Here is a 22,054-nt window from a genome sequence, read left to right on the forward strand (position 1 = left end):
CATCAAGGTGAAATTCTGACCATATATCCATGAAGATCTCGTGAGAAAATATGGCTCTAGAGAGGTCACAAGGTTTTTCTACTTTTAGATCTAACTGACCTAGTTTTTAACCCCAGTGACCCAGTTTCGAATGCTGATTTCGATATCATCAAGGTAAACTTTCTGACCAATTTCCTGAAGATCCATTGAAAAATATGCCTCTAGAGAGGTCACAAGGTTTTTCTATATTTTAGACCTACTGACCAGTTTTGACCACAAGGACCAGTTTCGAACTTGACCTAGATTATCATCAAAGGTAAAATTCTGACCAATTTTCATTGAAGATCCATTGAGAAATATGGCTCTAGAGAGATCACAAGGTTTTTTAATTTTAGACTATGACCTAGTTTTTGATCCAACATGACCAGTATCGAACTTGCACCTAGATGATCTAAAGGTGACATTCTGACAATTATTCATGAAGATTCATGAAGAAAATATTGGCCTCTAGAGAGGTCACAAGGTTTTTCTATTTTTAGATCTATGACCTAGTTTTTAACCCTACTGGACCCAGTTTCGAACTTTGACTACTATCATTCAAGGTGAACATTCTGACCAATTTTCATGAAGATCCATGGAGAAATATGGCTCTAGAGAGGTCAAAAGTTTTTTCTATTTTTAGCCCTTTAATGACCTAGTTTTTGACCCACGTGACCAGTTTCGAACTTGACCTAGATATCATCAAGGTGAACATTCTGACCAATATTCATGAAGATCCAGAAAAATATGGCCTCTAGAGAGGTCACAAGGTTTTTCTATTTTAGACCTACTGACCTAGTTTTTGACCCACGTGACCAGTTTTCGAACCTGACCTAGATATCATCAAGGTGAACATTCTGACCATTTTCATGAAGATCTTGTGAAATATATGGCCTCTAGAGAGGTCACAAGGTTTTTCTATTTTTCGACCTACTGACTATTTTTGATGCAGTGACCCAGTTTCGAACTTGACTAGATATCATCAAGGTGTAACATTCTGACCAACTTTCATAAGATCCCATGAAAAAATGTTACCTCTAGAGTGGTCAAAGCAAAAGTTTACGGACGCACGGACGCACGGACGACGGACGACGGACGCCGCACGATCACAAAAGCTCACCTTGTCACTTTGTGACAGGTGAGCTAAAAATCATTAACTTTGGCTGATATAAAATGTGTCAGTTTTGACTGCTATAATGTTTATTCTGACTTTTGGTCCTTGTGGATCACAGAGTCCATTTAATATATTATTATCTTGTCCTACAATGTCATGAACAGAACCAGTCAAGCCGAGTCTGCTGTTTGCATATCTTCCAACCTTATTGTAGATTTTACGCCATACCGATTGTAAAGATGTTAAATTTAGCTTGAAACACAAATTTAAACGAAAGGCTCAGATGTTTTGACTAGATTTATACATTTGCCCTATAAACGACAATCAAAATAGCATAAAAATATAAATAGCCTGCACTGGATTCCTAATCTTACCAAAAATGTTTTAAAGTAGAATTAAAATCATTAAAATCAGAACATGAAGATTAACCATCAAATAAGATATCAGTCTTTGCAATAACGATCACATCTCTGTATGTGCAGTGTAAATGATATCTACATTCCTGTATATATTTTTATTCATGTGGTTACCTTGGAAAACCAAAGATGTAAATAGACGAACGCTACACCAGTCATTTTGCTCTTCAAACGTTCAACATTTCTTAACACAGTTTGCAAAATACAGCATTATATATAATCACAAACTGTTGGGTCTCCGACTTAGCTTTTTACGTTTACATAATAGGAATGTGAACTTTCAACCTTTGTGCTTGCATTTGCCTAACTTGATTTTTTTAATTACATTAGGAGAGAACCACTTTTCTTGGAGAAACAAAAACCAGTAAGCATACCAAAATCAGACAATGTCTTACTTTTAAACTACACTCTACACAGTCATTTATGCAAGTATGCCTATGACAATGAATTGTTACAGAACAAGAACACTTTTTTGCCTGATTCTCTTAAATACCAACCAAATATGAACCGTCTGTTTGTATATAGTTCAAATGGCAAACGACTGCTTCAGCACATATATTATCCTTTTTTCTTATGATAAACCGTTGAATACGTAAATCTACAGGTCGTTTACAGTGACACATAGAAGTGCAATAAAAAGTAAGTAGAATAACTCGGGTCAAATGTGCTACAAACGTTGTCAGTTCCAAGGAATCAGCTAAAAAGCTATTTCACTTTTACACTCGAATTGTAGCCGTATGTAATTCAGTAATAACACATTACACTTAAACTCCTCCAATTTCTATGGCCAAACACTAAACATATACTTCCATGGAATTTCTTTTTATATATCGTTTCTTTGTTACACTTTAGTCGGCCGTGGTTCTCTCATATCTGTCATATCCTTATACTCAAGTAGAAAGAACCCGAAACTGATGTAATTAATAAGAGACGCTACTATTGCAAGAATTAAGGCCCAGCCGATCTCGTAGTATCCCGAGATTATTATCCCTTTAAGAAAGAATTTGAACTTTTTCTCATCGTCTTGTTTCATCTCGAGAAGATAGTCCCGGCCTTTCATCCCCATTACAATTACCGCCATCGCTATCATACACGCTGTAAAGAAAGAATACAAATTTTAGCAGTTTCAAACGGATTTCAACAAATTACAGCAAGAAATCGTCACCTGTTAACGGCAAATGAGGTAAATACGTTGATCGCATTTATTCCTTTGACTTCGAATCTTTTATTCAAATACCTTTTACTTGCTAGGCTTTGTCAGATGTAAATATAAAGCATACAAAGCCTAAGAAAAATATTAAATGCGCACGCAGGTCTCGTATAGTTTATGTTTTTACGCCCGTTTCAGTGTCATTTTACAAGTTTTGTTTGTGAACCAGTAGTTCGTGTTACACAAATCTAATAAGTAAGAAGATCCTTTGGAATGCAACCAAGCAAAATAATAAAAGATTCGGTTTGTTTTGTTTTTGTTGGGTTTATCGTCATACCGATACAGTTATAGGTCATATGGCTGCTTTCTAGCATTTGGTGATGGGGAAAGATCTCAAGTGGCCCTCCGTGCATTATTTCATCACGAGCGGGCACCTAGGTAGAACCATCGACCTTCCGTAAGCCACCAGGATGGCTTTCTCATATGAGGAATTCAACGCCCCGAGCGAGGCTCGAACCAACATCAATGAGGGGCAAGTTATTAAAAGTCTTAACCACTCAGCTGGGGAGGCCAGATTGAAGTAACGTAAAGTGCTTCCATAGCACTGGCTTAAGCATAATTCTATTACAGAGATATTGAATAGACTCAATGATCCCAAAGGAGAGAAAATTAATAATAGAAAATCAAAGTAAGGGGGACTTTTTACAAGCAAATTGTACTTTTTTGATATTTGATTACGGTTAATTTAATGCAGTTAGCGTAATTAACACTGCTTGATTTAAAATCGATCTGTCAATATGAAGTGCTTCTCGTGCAAATATCATTTCAGGTTCCATGTTATCTGAAAGATATACTCTAGTTTAATTAAGAGAAGATTTTACATCATGTCAAGGCTTAATTAAATTGATCTTGAATTATTTGAATTGTGTGTGATAAAAACTATCAAATACAGACAATGCCAGTTTCAACGTACAAAGATATTTCGCAAAGCCCGAACTTATAATGTTGTTTTCAGAGTGAAGTAGATGAAATACATAACCTTGGGTGCAATTAGCTTTTTGTAAAATAAACTTTGAAGACTTATACTTCATTGATGTTTTAAAATTCTGCTATTTTGTTTTGTATCTTACAGTAAATTGTATACATGTGTCATATCTATCCAATCTGTATTCAGACCCTGTTTTGTTCTAAGATTACGTCCTGAAGCTATTCAGATCTTAAATAGTATGTCCGTTTCTTCTTAGCCAACAGGATAAGCAGAGTGGAGACGGAAAGTTCTTCATATTGTAAAACTGAACAACACGGAAATGTCGATTTTGAAATAGATGTGTGTCTATAGGGCACCTGTAGTTATGATAATCGGACAGCATAAGGATAATCGATTAATAGGATATAACCGGCAGGCCTTCCGAGCGATTAATCGGAAAATAATCGGACTTTAACACTGAACCTTTGTAACATATTACCAGTTACTTATTAACCATTAGCTCAATTGACTAACTGTATTAGCATTATTTAGCAGGATCGAGTGATTTAAGTTGTGTGTGAAGTTTTAGCCCTTGTATGCAGATATCAATGTGGCTAATTAAAAAGTGTCTTTAATTTATTGTTAAAAATATCTTTTATTTATTGAGGTAAAACTGACCATGCTGACAGACCTTACACATCTCAATAAAAATGCAATTTTTGTCTCTATTTGTACATTTTATTATCGGTTCAAACTTCAATGCCCTCCACTTTTTTATTTCTAATTTTCTATTTATAACTATTTCTTGTTTATAAAATTACACATCTACAGCTGAGTGTATATATAAAAAAATTATGATGTTAATCAACTCACATTACGAAAGTGGGTGGGGTACCATTATTTGCGGTTTTTATGGCATAATCGGCAAACGACACTCCCCATTTTTTAGTTTTCTTTCACTGTTGCACCTTCACATATCTTGTAGAATCCAAACCACCACACTGGCGGTATAGTCTTCCCTGGATAGGGGAATATACTTTGATTGCATTATTATTTTGATTTGCCTCCGTTTTGAAGAGTGGAAAAGAAATGAACTTATCACCAAAAAGATATATAGAATAGGCTTTAAGGTATTAGGCCCATAATAGAGTACCTTCTTTCTGAAGAGTATTCAATTCCTACGATAAACCTACTTTGACTGCAATTTTTAGGGGGGGGGGGGGGGGGGGGGGGGGGGGGGGGGGGCGTAGGTTCAAACGCCACTGGGACCAAATTTTTTTTTTCCTTATTTTCCTTTTTTTCTTGTAAGTTTTCACTTCTTTCAAGACTTGTTATTGATTTATTGCATAAAAGTGGGGAAAAAACATTTGATCAGCGATTTCATGCTGTTCAAAGTGAATTTACCTCTGAAACAGAAGGGGTAGAGTTAGACATCTTTAAAAATACTGAGTTACATACGGTAAAAGTTCTTTATTTTGCCTTCAATCTTTAGATTACATATTGTGGAAGAAATGTAGGTAGGTTTTACTTCTGCCCCAAGGTTATTTTTGAATGAAGTGAGCAAAATTCAAAACAGACCCACTGCATTCGACCTTAATTTTTCAATCTTGGAATGTTAGAAAAAATGATATTGACAGTTTTATTTTAAGTTTTATAATTGTTTACCAATAGTTTGATGTTTCTTCCATAAAAAATAATGGTATAATGAATTCTCTGTAAACGTTTTAGATAAAGGCCATCACTTTGAAATTTGTCTTCACTTGAGCTTGAGGAAATACCATAAATTACACAAAATTTATAAAAAAACGGCACGGTAAAAGTTTTTAAAAATTTGCAACACAATGTAAAGCACGGTCAGCTGTAAGAATATACCAAGCAAATGCCATTTTTTAAACATTACTATTAGGGGCCTAATACCTTAATCTCTCCTAAGCGTCAAATAATCGATTATGCAAGTTCATAATCGATGTCGGCGACTTTTGCTCAATAAATAATAGACAATCGATTGTCGGCGACAATTGGAACATCACTACACAGGTGTCTCCACTTCCTGTCACTGTACATGGTGTTAGGTTATAACACACTAAATAGTTGCAGTTCTTTATTCTATATAAAACTGATCTAATTCCAATGACCGCAGCACACATCAGGACCCATTTTAAATGTCTGTAACCTACATTTTCTTGAGGAGTATTGTCAGTACTAACTAAAAATCAAAAGAAAAGCGGGGGTCATGTTTGATGCAAGAAAAATAATTTCAGTCAAACACACAAACTGCAAAATCAGCTAAAAAATGAGACCCCAAATTATACTGGTGGTGTATGATCTAAGTTTCCATGAAAAATTTTGTAATGTTGTTATTTCATTATGAAAATGCTACCTACATGTCAAGCATAGATCTGTCATGTGATTTTAGCAAAAAAAATTGCAAAGCAAATAAGGAAAATAGCTCTGCAGAGCAAAAAAACTGAGGACTATTTGTGTCCGCCATTATGCTTTTTAGTGTCTGTATGCCTATAAATAAGACCCTTAAGATTTGTACATTGTGTGTATATCACTATTATAAGTGAAGGACAATAACTTCTGGCTTAACTGAGTGAAGCCGAAAGGGAACACCAGGTGCACAGCTTCACATGCTTTATAACAATCTCTAATGATTTATTACTCTAGGTCAAATACATGTTAAGATACATGGGACATGAACTTTTATGACCTTAATGCATATTTTTGACTAAGTCAAGGGCCATTACTCTGGTCTTGCATAGTGAAATAAAAAGATAAATAATAAATAAAAAATAGTAGATGCTGAATAATATTACTACATGCTTTCATCACTCTAGGTGTAATATTTTTAAGATACATGTAACACAAACTTTTAAGCACTTTATGTGTATATTTCAGTAAGTCAAGGACAAAACCTCTGGTCTGACTGAGTGAAATTCCAAACAGAACACCAGGTGCACAGCTTCACATGCTATATAACTATCCCCTCATGACTCTAGTTTAAGTATTTGATATTTTACATAGTCAAGGGCCATAACACTCTGGCTGTGTGAGATCCTAATTAAAGCAACAGATGCACAACTCTTGGTCAAATACATTTTAAGATATGTACGACTTAAATTCGAACAGACAGACGGACAAGGTCAACACTAAGTGCACCCCCATAAAAAGGCAACAACAAACAGGGTGAGGGTCTAGATATCTAGACAGTATGTAGCCAGACCTACATATGTCTACCAGTCAAATATCATATTTGAAAGCAAGCATATTATTCCAGAAAATGAAATCAAACATTATGCAAAATCTAAATCAAAACCGATAAAGCTAACATAATGTCCAAAAGTAAAACCTATATTTAGCTATATGGAATAGACAAGATGTCTGGGCGTGATTTTTGTAGAATCGTTACAAACACAGTCTGATAACATTATTCCAAGCAATTATATACATGGCATTTTTGAATAAGTGGTATACAGTAAAATATCTTTTGATGATATTTATACTGATATCCAAGTCATGGTCTCACAGACTAATTATCATCGATTTTAACGAAGGTTCTGTTTACGTTTGATTTCTTCCGGAAGCCATCAAAGTCAAGTCATTTAGAATATCTGTTCTTATGAAGACAAATATCCCGTAGGGTATTTATGTCAGAAACATCTATCTTTCCCCTCTAAAGTAAACATAAGGTCGGACCGATCAATTTGTAAGCCGTTCTCTTGTATCTTTAATGCGATGTGAGAGGACAGGATATTAAATAGAAATCGTATCCTGTTACTTTTTTCTGTTCTGTCTTGTAGTTGAATCATAGAAATAAATTTGAAAGTTTAAAGACATGCTGACGAGCCAGAAATGTATAAAACCGCAAAGACGAGAAATTGTTCTTTTCACTGTCAAAGCGTGCCCTTTGTTTACGCAAATAATTGGTTTTAATAATGAAAACATGTGTATGACATAAAATTATTTCACACTGAATCTTTTGCAATGCTATTCAAGTTTAGAAAATAACTGGATTAAGAAATTACGAAGCCCAAAGTCCTGTCTAACATACATGGACGAAAGCTTGCTTTTGTGTTACCACCATATGCCAGACTGCAAATGAATGTTAGTTATGCACGTGCTTTAAAAAGGTTGTAATATTCATACACTGCTGGAAACTAACTGTAACATTGCGTGCAAACGACCTTCCTCACGTGACAATAAAGACCATCGGGATTAATGCACTTCTTCCATTCTGGTTTATTACCGTTTGTAGTTGTGAAATTACAATAACAATTTCTTCAAGACAGGCAACGATCGATCAAAGAACAGAAAAAAATATTGAAAACAGAAGCGTTTCGACAAAAGAATTTAATTTCAGTCGGACATCCGTGCAGTCGTTTTAATTAAAACACAGATGGAAATTGTATACTTTATTATGAAAAGTTATCTTGATATATTGAATTTCCCTTTAGAACAGATAAAAAATAGCTGATCAGATATTTTATTCATAAAAACAAATTTGTTGAGCGGCAATATGCGCGGTTTTGCAGACACCCGTAGTCGCATTATACATTTGAATATGTTGCCTTTGATCATATAGGGAATTAATGTCTATTCCAGAGACCTTGGGTTCAGCTTCTGTCGATAAAGTCAATCTAATTGCGACCTGTTATGTCTGTTATTTAAGCACGAGTGCATATCATCGAAAAATAATGAGAAGACTACTTCCAAACTTCTCCTAATGAAATTAGCATTTTTCCTAAGCACATCGATATCATTTTACATAGACTAAACCAGTGAAATGTAACTAGTCACCAAGACAGTTTGACATGTTGCTTACCTGATGTAAACGTGAGTAATGATAGAACAATGAGTGCTAGTTTTGACCGGTGTAGACATCGTAGAACAAAGGCGGCGATTAATATGATACTGCATACAATACAACACAGTAAGGATATGATGCAAAACGCTTGCGCAGAACGGACAAAATCTGAAATAAAAGAAGAAAAAAATCAGTAACCCTTACGTTATATTTAGGGCAATGTTGACATGTTTTCTAAAGGCTATATCCCGGTTTTTAGGGTGATTCCCCACACACTGGTTTTGCATCAGAGGCATCATTTAAGGTACGACTGACAGGAAGTGATAACTTTTCGTGTAGTTGTAATTATTTCTTCTTAAAGGTTAAAATAGTAAGAAAGCAAAGGCTGCATAATGCTTAATTTAATGAAAAGTTGGTATATTCTATTCATTGACAGTTTTATGCTTATACTGAGGGAACATTATTCTTCCGATAGCCATTCTGTCAATATGAAAGTTGAAAACTGACTTATGTATAACAATTGATTAAGACAGAATGATAATGAAAACTTTGACATAACGATAGTGATTCACCATATGTGCCTCCGTGCTCCGCTCGCTTGTAGATCATATCAGTATAGTACCATTTCGTTCCCGCATGGAAAAGACCCTTGTCATGCCAAATATGAGCGTTTTTGAAATGGATGATTTTAATCAAATTTATATGCTTCCGAGTTTGATTTTCCTGCCGGGTAAAATTAAAATAAAAGTAGGTATTTTTCACGTGTCAGTCACGTGACCGTGGTTTCTTTGCAATATGTTCAAGCCGATATTTTTGGGTATTTCTTTCATTGCCTATGTAGATATGTAATGAATTAAAAGAAAAACGTTAATTTTATTTAACATGTACGAAAGTAACAATAAATATAAAGAATCACATGTTGAAAGAATCACTTCAACAAGAACACGATAACGTTTTTAAAGTTCAAGCACTCACCTGGTATTTCATGCCATGAATTGCACATCCAAGATTTGTCGACATGAAGTCTGTAACAAACTTTCCAGAGTGATATAGTTACCCCTCCATCTAACCCTTGCCAAGATGTGCTTGATATTGACACAAGGAATAGCACTATTCCAAGGGCAAACGTCGTCACAGCAATCACAAGGAAAAACGAGTCCGCCATTACTAAAAGCTACTTCCGGTTCCGGTATTTCGCAGATTGAAATGTAATCGCCTGCATCATAAGGCTGCAATATTAATAGTAAACATATTAGAAATTTTTATATTAGACGTTTAAGATAATGGACATTCAAACATATTTTCATCCACTAAGGAAAAACTTTACCCAAAATTACTCACTAGCCTAAAAAAAAACGAAATCAATCACGTTCCTATTTCCTAATAGTAGTCGTGGAAGAATTAATAAAGTCTCTATCAGTCTTTAACACTAGTGTCCATACTTGTCATTAATCCTATTTGATTTTACTCTCACTACATTATTTCACGCTCGTTCGATCAAGAAAGTAATATCGGCATAAACTCGTCAACTGCAGTGTAGTGAAATTTCATTTCGCGCTGTAGGCCCATTCATTCCTACCAGAACGGAAATGGTTTTCATCCACGCCGCGGGTGTACCAATACATTCTTTGCTCTTATAGAATAGGCTTGGACGGTTAAAAAGGAACAAATCAATATGTTACAATGTCATTATCTTTCGACGGGAACTGTTTTCGATTCTGTATCTCGTTTAATGAGACGATAGTGTTGAATTATGTTTAAATGTTTTAATCGTATTAATCTAATGTATTTTCGTTTTCTCGTGTTTTCTGTCACGAGACTAACTGATTAAAATCTAACACGTGATTCTGTTGACTGAGAAAATGATTAAAATGCTGTAAAATATTATGACTTGCCAATGGGCTTGATAAAAACAATCAGATATTATTTCGGTACAATCATGGACGTTTGCATGATGTATTTTGTTAGTGTTTTTGAATGTACAAGAACAAATGAGCGTCACTAATTGTTCCATCCTTATCATATTGCTTGTGATCTTAAAGAGTATATACGGTTGCGCATGTATACTCTTTTAACAAATACATCGTTTGCTTCAGATAATTTCTAGAGTTGCAGTTTAGTTAGGTGAGAATTTCGGTCAAAATGTGTCTCGGGTGAAGTCGAATAAAATAGATCCTATTTTTCCTTTTTTTTGCGCAGTAACATGTAGAAAGGGAAATTTAGTAATATTTTTGTCACTGTTAGAAAGTTTTCTGCATGAAATAAGACGGTTTGCGTGTTTATTTCTCAACGGATGGCACGTTTTTCGGATCAAAACCGAAAGTAGGGCCTAATTGCGCGGACAAAAGCAAATATGCGTCTTTTTTAGCATAGCAGATCACCACTGACTGGCTGTTCGTCATGAACTAGTGAAATCAGTGCTAGACCAATAAAAGTATGTTCGGCGTGTCACATTTTTTGCCTCGGCTTTATCAGGCATGCTCTGGACGTGGACCAATATATTTATTTCATTGTCATATTTTTAACTTGCATATTCTGGCGTACTTTTTCATTATCTTTCATTATCATACGCTGATCCTTGGTTCGATGTAAGTTAGCATCAAGTGAAAAGTAAAATACCTATCTAATATTTCATTTATTATATGCTTTTCAAAGTTCTATATTTCATATGTGCAACCATAAAACGGATAATAAATTGCACAGCAGATTCCAGTGGGGTAATAATAGCCGTTATTGGTATCATTGTCAAAACATCAAGAAACTCTGAAAACATGACTAGTATGGAAATTGTCAAATGTTCAAGCCATAACATCGTTGAAACCGATTTTTTATTAATATAAATATTTCTTAGAAATCATTGTCAGAACATTAAAATAACAACAGAGTTACTTTAAATTGTTTTCACGAAATCAATCAATCTTGGAAGTCATTGTCCAGGAATGAAGACACACATAATAAGCTCTGAATATTTTAACAAGACAGAAGGAATTGTTTCATTTTTTTCAAATCATTCAAAAGAAAATAACGCTTTTTATATAAATGAGTAGTTGTAAAGTAACGAACGAACGAACAATACATTGCAGGCACTCAAAGAACATATCATTATCATAAAAAATGTCAATTCATCAGTTTTACTATAAATTATATTAAGGGCGTCACAAACCGTTACCGTCCAATTTAGTTACTGTTTACATACTAAGGGACGTAGTATATCGTAACAACGAATACGTTTTTTTCTGTTATTGTTTACGTTTTTTTTTAAATTCTAATATGCATGCATTACTGATAGATCTATTACACCGAAGGCATTTGTCAAATGCTTTGAATGATATCTTTGATCACATAAAGTGTCATAGCTGACAATATCACATGAAAACAACCACCGGCAGATTAAATAATTCCATTACCAGCGAGAAAACACTACAACAAATCCGGAAAATTAACATGTATAAACCATATTTCCATCATATCTGAAATTGAAAGGTCACATTAACTACATGATGTCAAGTAAAGATATACTTTTATATATCTGAAGTACACAGTCTATACATTTACGGATACAAATACTTAAAAAGAGAGTTGTACGAAAGGTTTAAAGCAGTACACACCGAACACATGTATAGCTAAACACAGCATTAATGTGAACGACTACTAAAAATTTTTTTTTATTAAACAAATGATTGTTATACAGTCATACTTTTTAATTGTAAATGAAGCTCTATAAAGACGGTTAGTTTATTTATTCAGTCAATCTAAATTCATTTGATGGGGATTTTCTAATTCTAAAAATAAACTTTTTAGTAAAAGATGCGCACTGGTTTAGAATTGAATGCTATTTTTGTGCGTTTATACGGGTATAAACCGTATTGGACTTCTTGCAACTAGCGAGTGTTGGATGATGTGCAAGAAGTCCCAATGTGGTTTATACCCGTATAAATGCACTGAAATTGCATCCAATCCTTATATTTACATTTAATGGTAGCTTGCTACAATAAATGAGTGATTTGCTCTACAAAGTATCAGAAAACAAAAATAAATGTCAGGATATCGATCTTTTTGACCTTATCAATAGAACAGTCATAAAGACCCGCCCATGTTCAGTGGTAATTTGAAATATTAAATCCAGTGGAAAATGATACAGTCGTGTCGATTCAATTTCGATATTTTCCATCAGAAAAAATAGTGAAAGCTAAAATCAATTGTTCTTTTTTAATTTTTGGCGCCCAATTTTGAAAGAATTTTTGGAACGACGCCATTTTGTTCATGATTTTTTTTTGTGAATAACGTCAGATTACGCGTGCAATCTCGCGGAAAATGCCGTCCTTGATATTATTACAGTAATGTTTTATACGAAAATAAACGCTTTTTTCTTTCCATACGAAATGTATTGGTAATGTAAATATATATTCTTAAGGTCTGTCTTCTCCCCAAATACAATGACGTGCAGACTTTTCCATTAAATTTTGTTTTTGAAAGACACTATCAAATCCGAAGAACCCAGCCAGTTCCAACAATCGCGAATAAGAATCGTTCATTCGGTAAAAAAACAAATGGCTTAATTAATTGTCTATATATTGGACTTGAGCGGACAGGCAATTTTCTCCGAGCACATTTGAATCTGTAAATAGTTGTTTCTTCTAAAGAAAAGTCCATATGTTAGAAGTATGTGGTAAGAATAAGGTGCCAATTGTATCAACCATATATCCGATATATTGGAATCCAGAAGAAAATTTCAATACAATCATGTACTGTTGTTTGCACCCTATCATCAAAATAAAGTATTATATTTCATAATGAAAGGTAGCCGGAAATAAACATAATGATGATGATGATAATGATGATGATGATAATGATAATAAAACACTAGCCGAAGATATTTTTTCCCCAAATCTTATATGGAAAAAAGGACAGCACAGATTGCATGAAGTTAATCAAACATCATCAAATGAAAAGATGAACTGTCTGTGACATTAGCGTTGAGTTAGGTGCTCTTTTAGTATAAGTAACAATAAAAAAGAAATCATGGGTGGTCACTACAGTAGCAGCTGCCGGTTTCAAACCTTACAAGAGAATAGGCCAATGGTCAAAATCTTAAAACAAAGGCATGTCTCATAAATGAAGGCCCTGTTTACATAGAAAACCAAAAATAATATTCAATATGATCTACAAACGGACATTGACAAGCATTCAGCAGACCTAAAACAGAAATAGTATCCTAAAGTCGCTCAAATTCGAAACTGCATATATCGACAGCTGGCTGTATGTGCAAATGTCAAAAACAACATACGCCTTATTCAGTAAGGTGTACTGAAGACAAGTAGTTTTGCTATGCTTGAATTGGTAGAGGGAGACGTGTGTGCAAGGCACTGTGCATTTCGTGACTCCTGCTTTTCCTTCAACGGTTTACCACGGTTGCAAAATATGTCAAAAGTTTGGAAAAGAAGCTCATATTTTCGTGGATCGAGGAATTCTTTTCAGCTTGGTTTGGACTACATAGTCTTGTAAATGGCAGATTAGAAAACTAACAAATACATGATTAATTTGTTTTATTTCTTTAGGTTTGTGCTTGTGTCTAGGAGATTCCTGCTAAATCTGAAGAAGACGGTCTACAGTGTGCTTACGAAAAGTAAAAAAAGAAACTGCCATCTTCTACATAAGGACAAAACCAACACATTTTGTGTTTATCACTGGTTTATTCTATTTCTACTGTAGTTTTCAGCATAGTATTATTGATTTAGTGCAAAAATTGGGTTAACGTGACGCAACAATTCGTACTTTACTGAGTGAGTCATTCTGAGCTGGAAGTATACAATGATATCTTGTCGTTTAGATGAGTATCATTGTTGAAAGTAAGTTACTAATAGAAGTTATTTGTAATGTAAACATGACCAGTTTAAGCAAATTTTATTGCAATTAGAATCATTATAATGTAAACAGAATGAAATTAGCTAGGAACGAGTGTATCCGGCAGCATGTTTTATTGTCATTATAAGTTTTCATTCCCTTTCAGGTGTGTGTTTCTGTGATTTCTGCTGAATATAACGGTCTCCAGCAGAAAGAGTAAAACCTGGCATCTGGAACCTAAGTATAACTGGGTAATCTATTTAAATAGTTTTGCTATGATTTTATGTTTGAATCTAGGTAATGCAACAACTCCGACTACGCGAAAATTTTCCATATTTATTTTACGCTTTCCGTTGTGAAAAAAAGTGAGTTAAAATAATCCACATCAATCACCATGCAAGGGATATAGCTTTGTCGACCCGCTTGTGTGTTGTGTATTAAGGAATCGATCCTTCCGATTTTCGTCGCGACGAAAATTGGGATCGATCCCTCTACGGTAACATGCGATATATACCGAATGATATACTATCGAATTAAAAAATGTGGTCTTCCGGCACGTGCACAGAGTGTCTGACTTCGGATTATTTGGAAGGATACGCCTTTCCCTTGTGCGTAATAAGCGTCCACATAACTTGTCTGAACCTCACCGTCTTGCTCATCAGTACAAATATGTGCAGTATTGTTTTTCATTCCAAAATCTACCTTTAAATTGATACAAACGTATATTTCTGGGCAAGCTAATGGACTGTAACGATTCCCGATTGAGGCAATGCCTTATTTCATATTAAATTATAAACATACACAATTATCGGGATTTGAATTCTAGTCAAGACATGCTTCCTTGTTTATGGTATATCTCTTGTTGTAAATAACGCTAATAGGGAATTTCTGTTGTGTGTGTGTTTTGTAACAACACAAGATTTCTGTAGTCGTCTTCGTTAGTGCGGTAATATTTCCCTCTCTGAACACAGAATACATAATTGCAGTTTTCACTGTTTCGCTCGCGGTATCATCTGTGATGCAAATTATTTTTAATTTGTTATTTTATAAAAACAAAAACACCTAAAAATGGCAACAAAAAGCGATAAAATGCTAGTTTTACCTTAGTATTATAAAACCGCAGAAGCTTCCTCTAAATAGTAATATATTTGCACAACACGTAGTATTCATGTCTTTTAAATCCAGTCTGTAAAATTCAATTACATGTTATCACCATCATTAAAAACGACATTATTCTGATGATATAACTTGTAGTAGCATTTTACATTCATTCCTGGGGGGTTTGTATCGCACGTCAATAAATAGCTATTGATTTCAGTGCTCTTCAATACTAATAATCGATCTTTTCATAAAGACATTTACTGAGATAGTAAATGTTACTTTGTCGTGTTCACACTAATTTGAGCGGAAAACTGAAGAAATAGGGGCCATGTGACATGTTACACAGGTGATAATCAACTGTTTTTATTCTTTTAATATGTTCATAATTATGAAAACGCATTGGAATATTTTTTTTACGATTTTACTATTATCAATAATTTTAACAATGGTGCATTTCGTAATATATCAGGCAGACTGCTTTTACCAAACATTACACAAACTAACGAACATACAAATAAAGAAAGAAGTAGTCAAAAATGCAAGTTTACAAATGATAATGTTTATCAAAACATACATAAATAATCGTGTAGAGACACTGTAATAAATCATTCAGCTTAAATTAAAAGTTAGGATTTTACCAGTCTACATAATACTGATTAAAAGTTTCAGAAAGTCAAAACAATAGGTTAAATTAAGAATAGCTGAAGAACAGGGCAGACTTGCGTTACTAACCGTGAAGCTTTATAGTGAATGGTGGTCTTTAGTTACCAAAACATGACCAGTTACTTCAGAGATATTTTCCATCATTAAATCTTTCTTAAATATGGAAGCCCTGGAGGGACAATTGATTTCCGTATTTCCCACTTCAGACTTCTAACTTTTGCACTTCTCACTTCCAACTTCTTGACTTCCTACTTCTAACTTCCGCACTTCTGACTTCTAACTTCCATACTTCTGACTTCCAACTTCCTGACTTTCGACTTCTGATTTCCAACTTCCACACTTCTTACTTCCGACTTCTTACCTCCTTCTTCTAACTTCCGCACTTCTGACTTCTAACTTCCGCACTTCTAACTTCCAACTTCCTGACTTTCGACTTCTGATTTCCAACTTCCACACTTCTTACTTCCGAGTTTTTGAGTTCTTACTTCCCTCTTCTAACTTCCGCACTTCTGACTTCTAACGTCCGCACTTCTGAGATTCCAACTTCCTGACTTTCGACTTCTGATTTCCAACTTCCACACTTCTTACTTCCGGCTTCTTACTTCCCTCTTCTAACTTCCAACTTCCGCACTTCTGACTTCCAACTTTCCCTTTTTGGAAGTTGGAAGTAAGAAGTCAGGAAGTTGGAAGTCAGAAGTGCGGAAGTTAGAAGTCAAAAGTGCGAAAGTTAGAAGAAGGAAGTAAGAAGTCAAGAAGTCGGAAGTAAGAAGTGTTGAAGTTGGAAATCAGAAGTCGAAAGTCGGGAAGTTGGAAGTCAGAAGTGCGGAAGTTAGAAGTCAGAAGTGCGGAAGTTTTAAGTAGGAGGTAAGAAGTCAAGAAGTCAGAAGTAAGAAGTGTGGAAGTTGGAAATCAGAAGTCGAAAGTCATGAAGTTGGAAGTCAGAAGTACGGAAGTTAGAAGTCAGAAGTGCCGAAGTTAGAAGTAGGAAGTCAAGAAGTTGGAAGTGAGAAGTGCAAAAGTTAGAAGTGGGAAGTACGGAAATCAATTGTCCCTCCAGGGCTTCCACACTTAAACTACCAATAATTCTTTTTTTAGACTACTGAACAGCCTTCACAACAAATGAAGAGCTATATTTTACATAGACTTTTCCTCTTTTTGAAATTGAGATATTTTGTTACACTTGTACTATGAATGTTGTAGATGGATACATGATTTAAATACTTTGTTTTATAAATCGTCCAAGTTACCAGAAAAATGTTTCATGTATTTACATGACAGTGACTGCAGAGCTACAAAACAGCAAGTATCATTAAAAGGTATCATTTATTGTTGTAAATCAAAACATCGAACAAGTAATTCTGCAAAACACATGCTGGAGTGTTGTTGTTAGCCAAGTGTTGACTTTGCACAAGAATCAACTCAAGAAATAGCTTTTCTTTAAAATCCTAAAGGTTTTTCTATCGACTGTGTGGACTTTGCTCCACAGCGCAGTACATACTATGACGTTCAATCTTTGAAAGAGTTATTTGAAAAAAGTCAGAAATATTTTATCTTTTTTAAAGCAGATAGGAATTTATTAAAAAATCTGAACATTTCATATTTTTATTCACATCTTTTGCAATATTATTATGTTTGCAGCTGATATTTTTAACACATGCGTATATACATTTTTACATAAATGATTTTAGATATGCTTTACATTTTAACATAAATGATTTTAGATATGCTTTACAATTGTCGTTTTTAATATTACTTCTTCTAGGCGATATATGACCTTTTTGTGTCGATTCGCCGTAAAACCCACTCACTCACTCACTCTATAGAATCCAGCCTTTATACGAAATACTTCTTTGTTTATTTTTGTATATTATTGTTGTTTTTCACCTTAACACTTAATTTCAAGTATAGGGTTGTGTCTGCAGTGCCATACTTTTGTAAGCTGTCACGTTAAGAGATAGGACTGAAAATATAGTATGCAAAATCTCTCTGTCTTAAATATTTGAAGTCCTGATAATTGAAGAAGGATACAAAGTATGAATGATTGTATGTTTTTGAAAACTTAAATTTATTGTCTCACACAAGTTAGGCGAAAACTTGCACATAAGTTTATATAAAACGCTTAAATGTATACAGTTAGGTTTGTCTACATGCTTGCAAACACTGTCTGTAATGTGTTAAAAGCACTAAGAAATCAAAAAGTCTATGAATTTCAAACATTAATTCCAATAAATGAGCATTAACTTCGAGTATCGTTCCTATTTCGTCTTTTCTGAGACAATCACAATGACAAGTTTTTCATTTGCAACTAAATGCATCTCGGCAAAGCAAAGAATAATAAATGACTTAATAATACGTTTATAAGACCTGAATGGGCAGGCAATTTTCTTTGAACGCATTCAGAATATGTAAATATTTATTTCTCCTAAATAAAATACTTTCACTGATATTTCGATTAAGAATATGGTTTGTAAATGTTGTTTGTTGGATTCTGTTGGTTTCTTTGTTGTAATACGATAACATGACCAAGGCCACAGAACTCTTGAGCTGAAAACTAGTTTTCAACATATAACTGAAGAAGGCTTTGGCCCCCAGTCGTCAAACTGCATAAGATAATTGTCAGTGGTCTGTAGTTGAATCTTGTTTTGTTTCTTGAGGCAGTAGGTCAAAGATCAAGTTCACAGTGACGTTTAGACTGAAAACGGTCTCCACTCAATAACTAAAGAAAGCTTCGCATGCAGTCGTCAAATGTCATAGAATGATCTCCTGTGGTCAGTATATGAGTTTTGTTGATATTTGGGGACATAAGGCCAAAGTCAGTGACATTAACACTCAAAACAATTTCCATTCAATAACTTCAAGTAGATCTAAGACAACAATCGTCAAACTTCATAGAAAGTTGACCTATTGTCAGTACTAGTAGATGATCCACGTTGTTCTGGGGTCAGTAGGTCAAAGTCCTTGGGACTGAAAATGGTTTATGACCAACTGAATATCCTTTTGGCCTACAGTCGTCAAACGTCATAGAATGATTGCCTGTGTTCAGTAGCTGAATCCTATTGTTTTGTGAGTCAGTAGGTCATATGCCTTAGGACTGGAAATCTGTCTTCTGTTATACATTTACAGTTCATCCAAGCTCATCCATCCAAGGGTGTAAAGTTTTATTAAATGTCATCGAAAAGAAATATTTTTGACCCTAGTGTCATATTAACATTTGTAATGTTTTATAAAACGGTGATAAATACCTTTGTATTGTATCACTGTTGTAGAATTTTTTTTTTAAACATTTACTTTCTGTCGCTGTGATTTTACCACTCTAAAAATGTCGTATTTTACAATTTATTTAGAAATATTACGGGGATATATCAATAAGTTAACACAGCTGTAACGTTATGTTATCACAATGTCAGCTCTTTCTACTGAAACACCGACATTACCACTTTTTGTGCCTATAAAAGACACACTTAAGACAATCAAAGTCTATCAAATACTCATATATATCATGGCGTTATTTCACTCCCACGACGTAACCGGACCGCTTAAACAAAAGAAACTCTGACATTATGATCTTACAAAGTATCAAAGTAACTCTCGTATATGAGAATATAAGATTACTGCACTGGTTGTAGACGCAGATAAAATGTCAGTGTATGCGGTCAATGTTTCGGCGATAAAGATGCCAAGTTACCGCGTTGTTACTTGAGAATCGCTTTCCAGATCTACGACCACGGATTGAACCTTTTCCTTGCATACCATATTTAACTTTTATTTTGAAAAATAATCAAATTCACAGTACTTTTCTTTTAGAATATTGTATTTAAACATTGCATCAGAAATTTACATTCGTCAATCATGACATTTCGGGGACAAACGACAACCTTTTTTGATTTGTTTTATTATCAAAAGAGTAACGTAATGTATTTTTCAAACAATGACAGTTTATGAATCGAGGGAATATGAGGAACGAAGAGGTATTATCATTATCATGTTACTGGATTTTTTCTGGTTTTATGTAAAAAAGAGTACATTACAAATCTATTACATCAACGCACTTTGTTATATGTCATTTTACACCACTAGAGTTATTTTATACCCAGGGATAGTGTTTTGCAGCACCAGTGAAAACACAGGAAACTCCCATCCGGTATGCAAGAAGAGTAAATCCACCACGCCGTTCAGTTGCTGGTAACGAATCCAAACGAGGTCTAGAAACGTGTGTCCATAAACGATGTTCTGTCGACGTTTTGCACATACATTTGAATCTAAATGGGATGGAAATTTCTTTAAAGTTATAATTAACTGTAAATTTATTTTCCTAGTGTATCCATCCTTTCGTTTATTCAATGTTATCCATTACTGGAATTTTGTACCGACCGTTACAGTTAAACGTCATTATTATTATTATTACTATTATACCACATTTATATAGCACTCTTTTCATGCATTTGTACACGTTCAAAAGTGCTTTACAGAATAAATTGCAAAAATACAAACAAATACGTATACAAAGATAATGCATTCCACATTAACAAAAATCATGAATGAAAACAAGTATTATTTAAAACAAGATAAAAACATAAATGTATCGGTCAGTGTAAAATATGTAAATAGCTGATTATATCTAAATACCGCATCTCTGACATTATGTATGATATATTTAGTGAATTTTGGCATAAATAAGGGATATAATGCAGTCAATCTATAAAGCTGGAGTGCAATAAAGACGTCTGCAGTCGGTGTTGAGAAGAGTGATTACCCCAAACCGGTATTTTATTCGGAAAACCTTGTCTGCGAGAGAAAAGAGTGCCTAATCCTATGTGCCCAAGAAAACTATGGTGGTCGTTAAGTTGATGATTTATTGTTATTGTTTTCTTTCATTCTTGATATACTCCATGAAACGAAAAGAAAACCATCATTGGAACAATTACATCTATGACACCAGTAGTTACCGAAGCAGGTGTTTTACGAGAAAATTTTTTCGAAGTAATGGAGTTCTTATTGAAGAACTTTTACGCAGATATTTTGCTTTTTATGCAAATATTTTTTTTTTCACATAATGTAGATAATGTGGGAAAGCTATTGGCTGACATAAGCTAATTTAACAAAAATAGTATGAACTATAAAAACAAATGAAAATAAGTAGTGGAAATAGACATGTCATTGTTACCTTAAAGCAGTATAGCCGTAGAAACCTTATATATCAATATGATTACACAACACTGTTTTCTAATCCTGTCCATAAAATCCAATTACATGCAATCGTCCTCATTTCAGTAAGAACATGATTCAAATGGTTATAGCATTTTTACATCCAATCCTTGGGGTTTGCACGCTCGGCGAGATCGTATATCAATAGAAAGCCATTGATTTCAGCGCTCTTCAGTACTAATGATCGATCTTTACATTAAGACATTTACCGAGGAAGTAAATGTTTTTCTGTCGTATTCGGACTATTATGGGCACCATCGTTACATCGGATAATTGAAGAGATAGGGACTATACAGTCTGTAATACTAGATACGTCCAATATTTCTATATCGCCAATTCTATTAGCTAAAAAAACAAGGAAGAATATCCAACAGGGAAAGCCGCGTTCTAAAAACGCAGCCTCCCCAAACGCGCACACGATCAACACACGCACACCACACACACAAAGCAAACATACAAGGACAAAACAAACAAACAAAGGAACACTGTGGGGCACCGCCTTGGAACGGTCAGTGGCAAAATGTAATGTAACAGGTTTGAAAGGTTCGGAATATTGTATATTCTATAAATCATTGTTTAATATGCTACGTAGAAAGATGATAAACTATAATACTTGATCTAAATTGAAAAGCTGAATTGTCAAACCTGTCACAAAACATGTAGCCCAAGGGTTAAACAGGTATACTTAGTCGTTTATATCATTTACTTCCGGGATCAAAGTTAGATATGTTAAGGAAAAATGCACGACGTATTGTGTAATTTTACATAG

General features: G+C 34.3%; 1 protein-coding gene across 5 annotated transcripts in view; it reads right to left on the reverse strand.

Annotated features, from left to right (window-relative positions):
- Positions 1-1,052: 1,052 nt before the first annotated feature.
- LOC123525578 (uncharacterized) overlaps positions 1,053-22,054 on the reverse strand; it is a 144,451-nt gene continuing 123,449 nt past the window's right edge. For 2 of the 5 annotated variants that reach the window (XM_053537749.1, XM_045304726.2), the window contains exons 2-4: positions 9,448-9,701; positions 8,491-8,640; positions 1,053-2,643 (exon numbers count right to left, since the gene is read on the reverse strand). In XM_053537749.1, coding sequence (XP_053393724.1) covers positions 2,390-2,643; positions 8,491-8,640; positions 9,448-9,637 — 594 coding nt within the window. In that variant the 5' untranslated portion in view covers positions 9,638-9,701 and the 3' untranslated portion in view covers positions 1,053-2,389. Of the gene's footprint in view, positions 2,644-8,490; positions 8,641-9,447; positions 9,702-9,914; positions 10,027-11,879; positions 12,018-21,244; positions 21,267-22,054 lie in introns of those variants that run through there. The other 3 variants (XM_045304729.2, XM_045304727.2, XM_045304728.2) reach the window with 3 other exon arrangements.

This window comes from Mercenaria mercenaria, chromosome 3, assembly GCF_021730395.1.
Source record: "Mercenaria mercenaria strain notata chromosome 3, MADL_Memer_1, whole genome shotgun sequence".
In the NCBI taxonomy this organism is placed as follows: domain Eukaryota; kingdom Metazoa; phylum Mollusca; class Bivalvia; order Venerida; family Veneridae; genus Mercenaria; species Mercenaria mercenaria.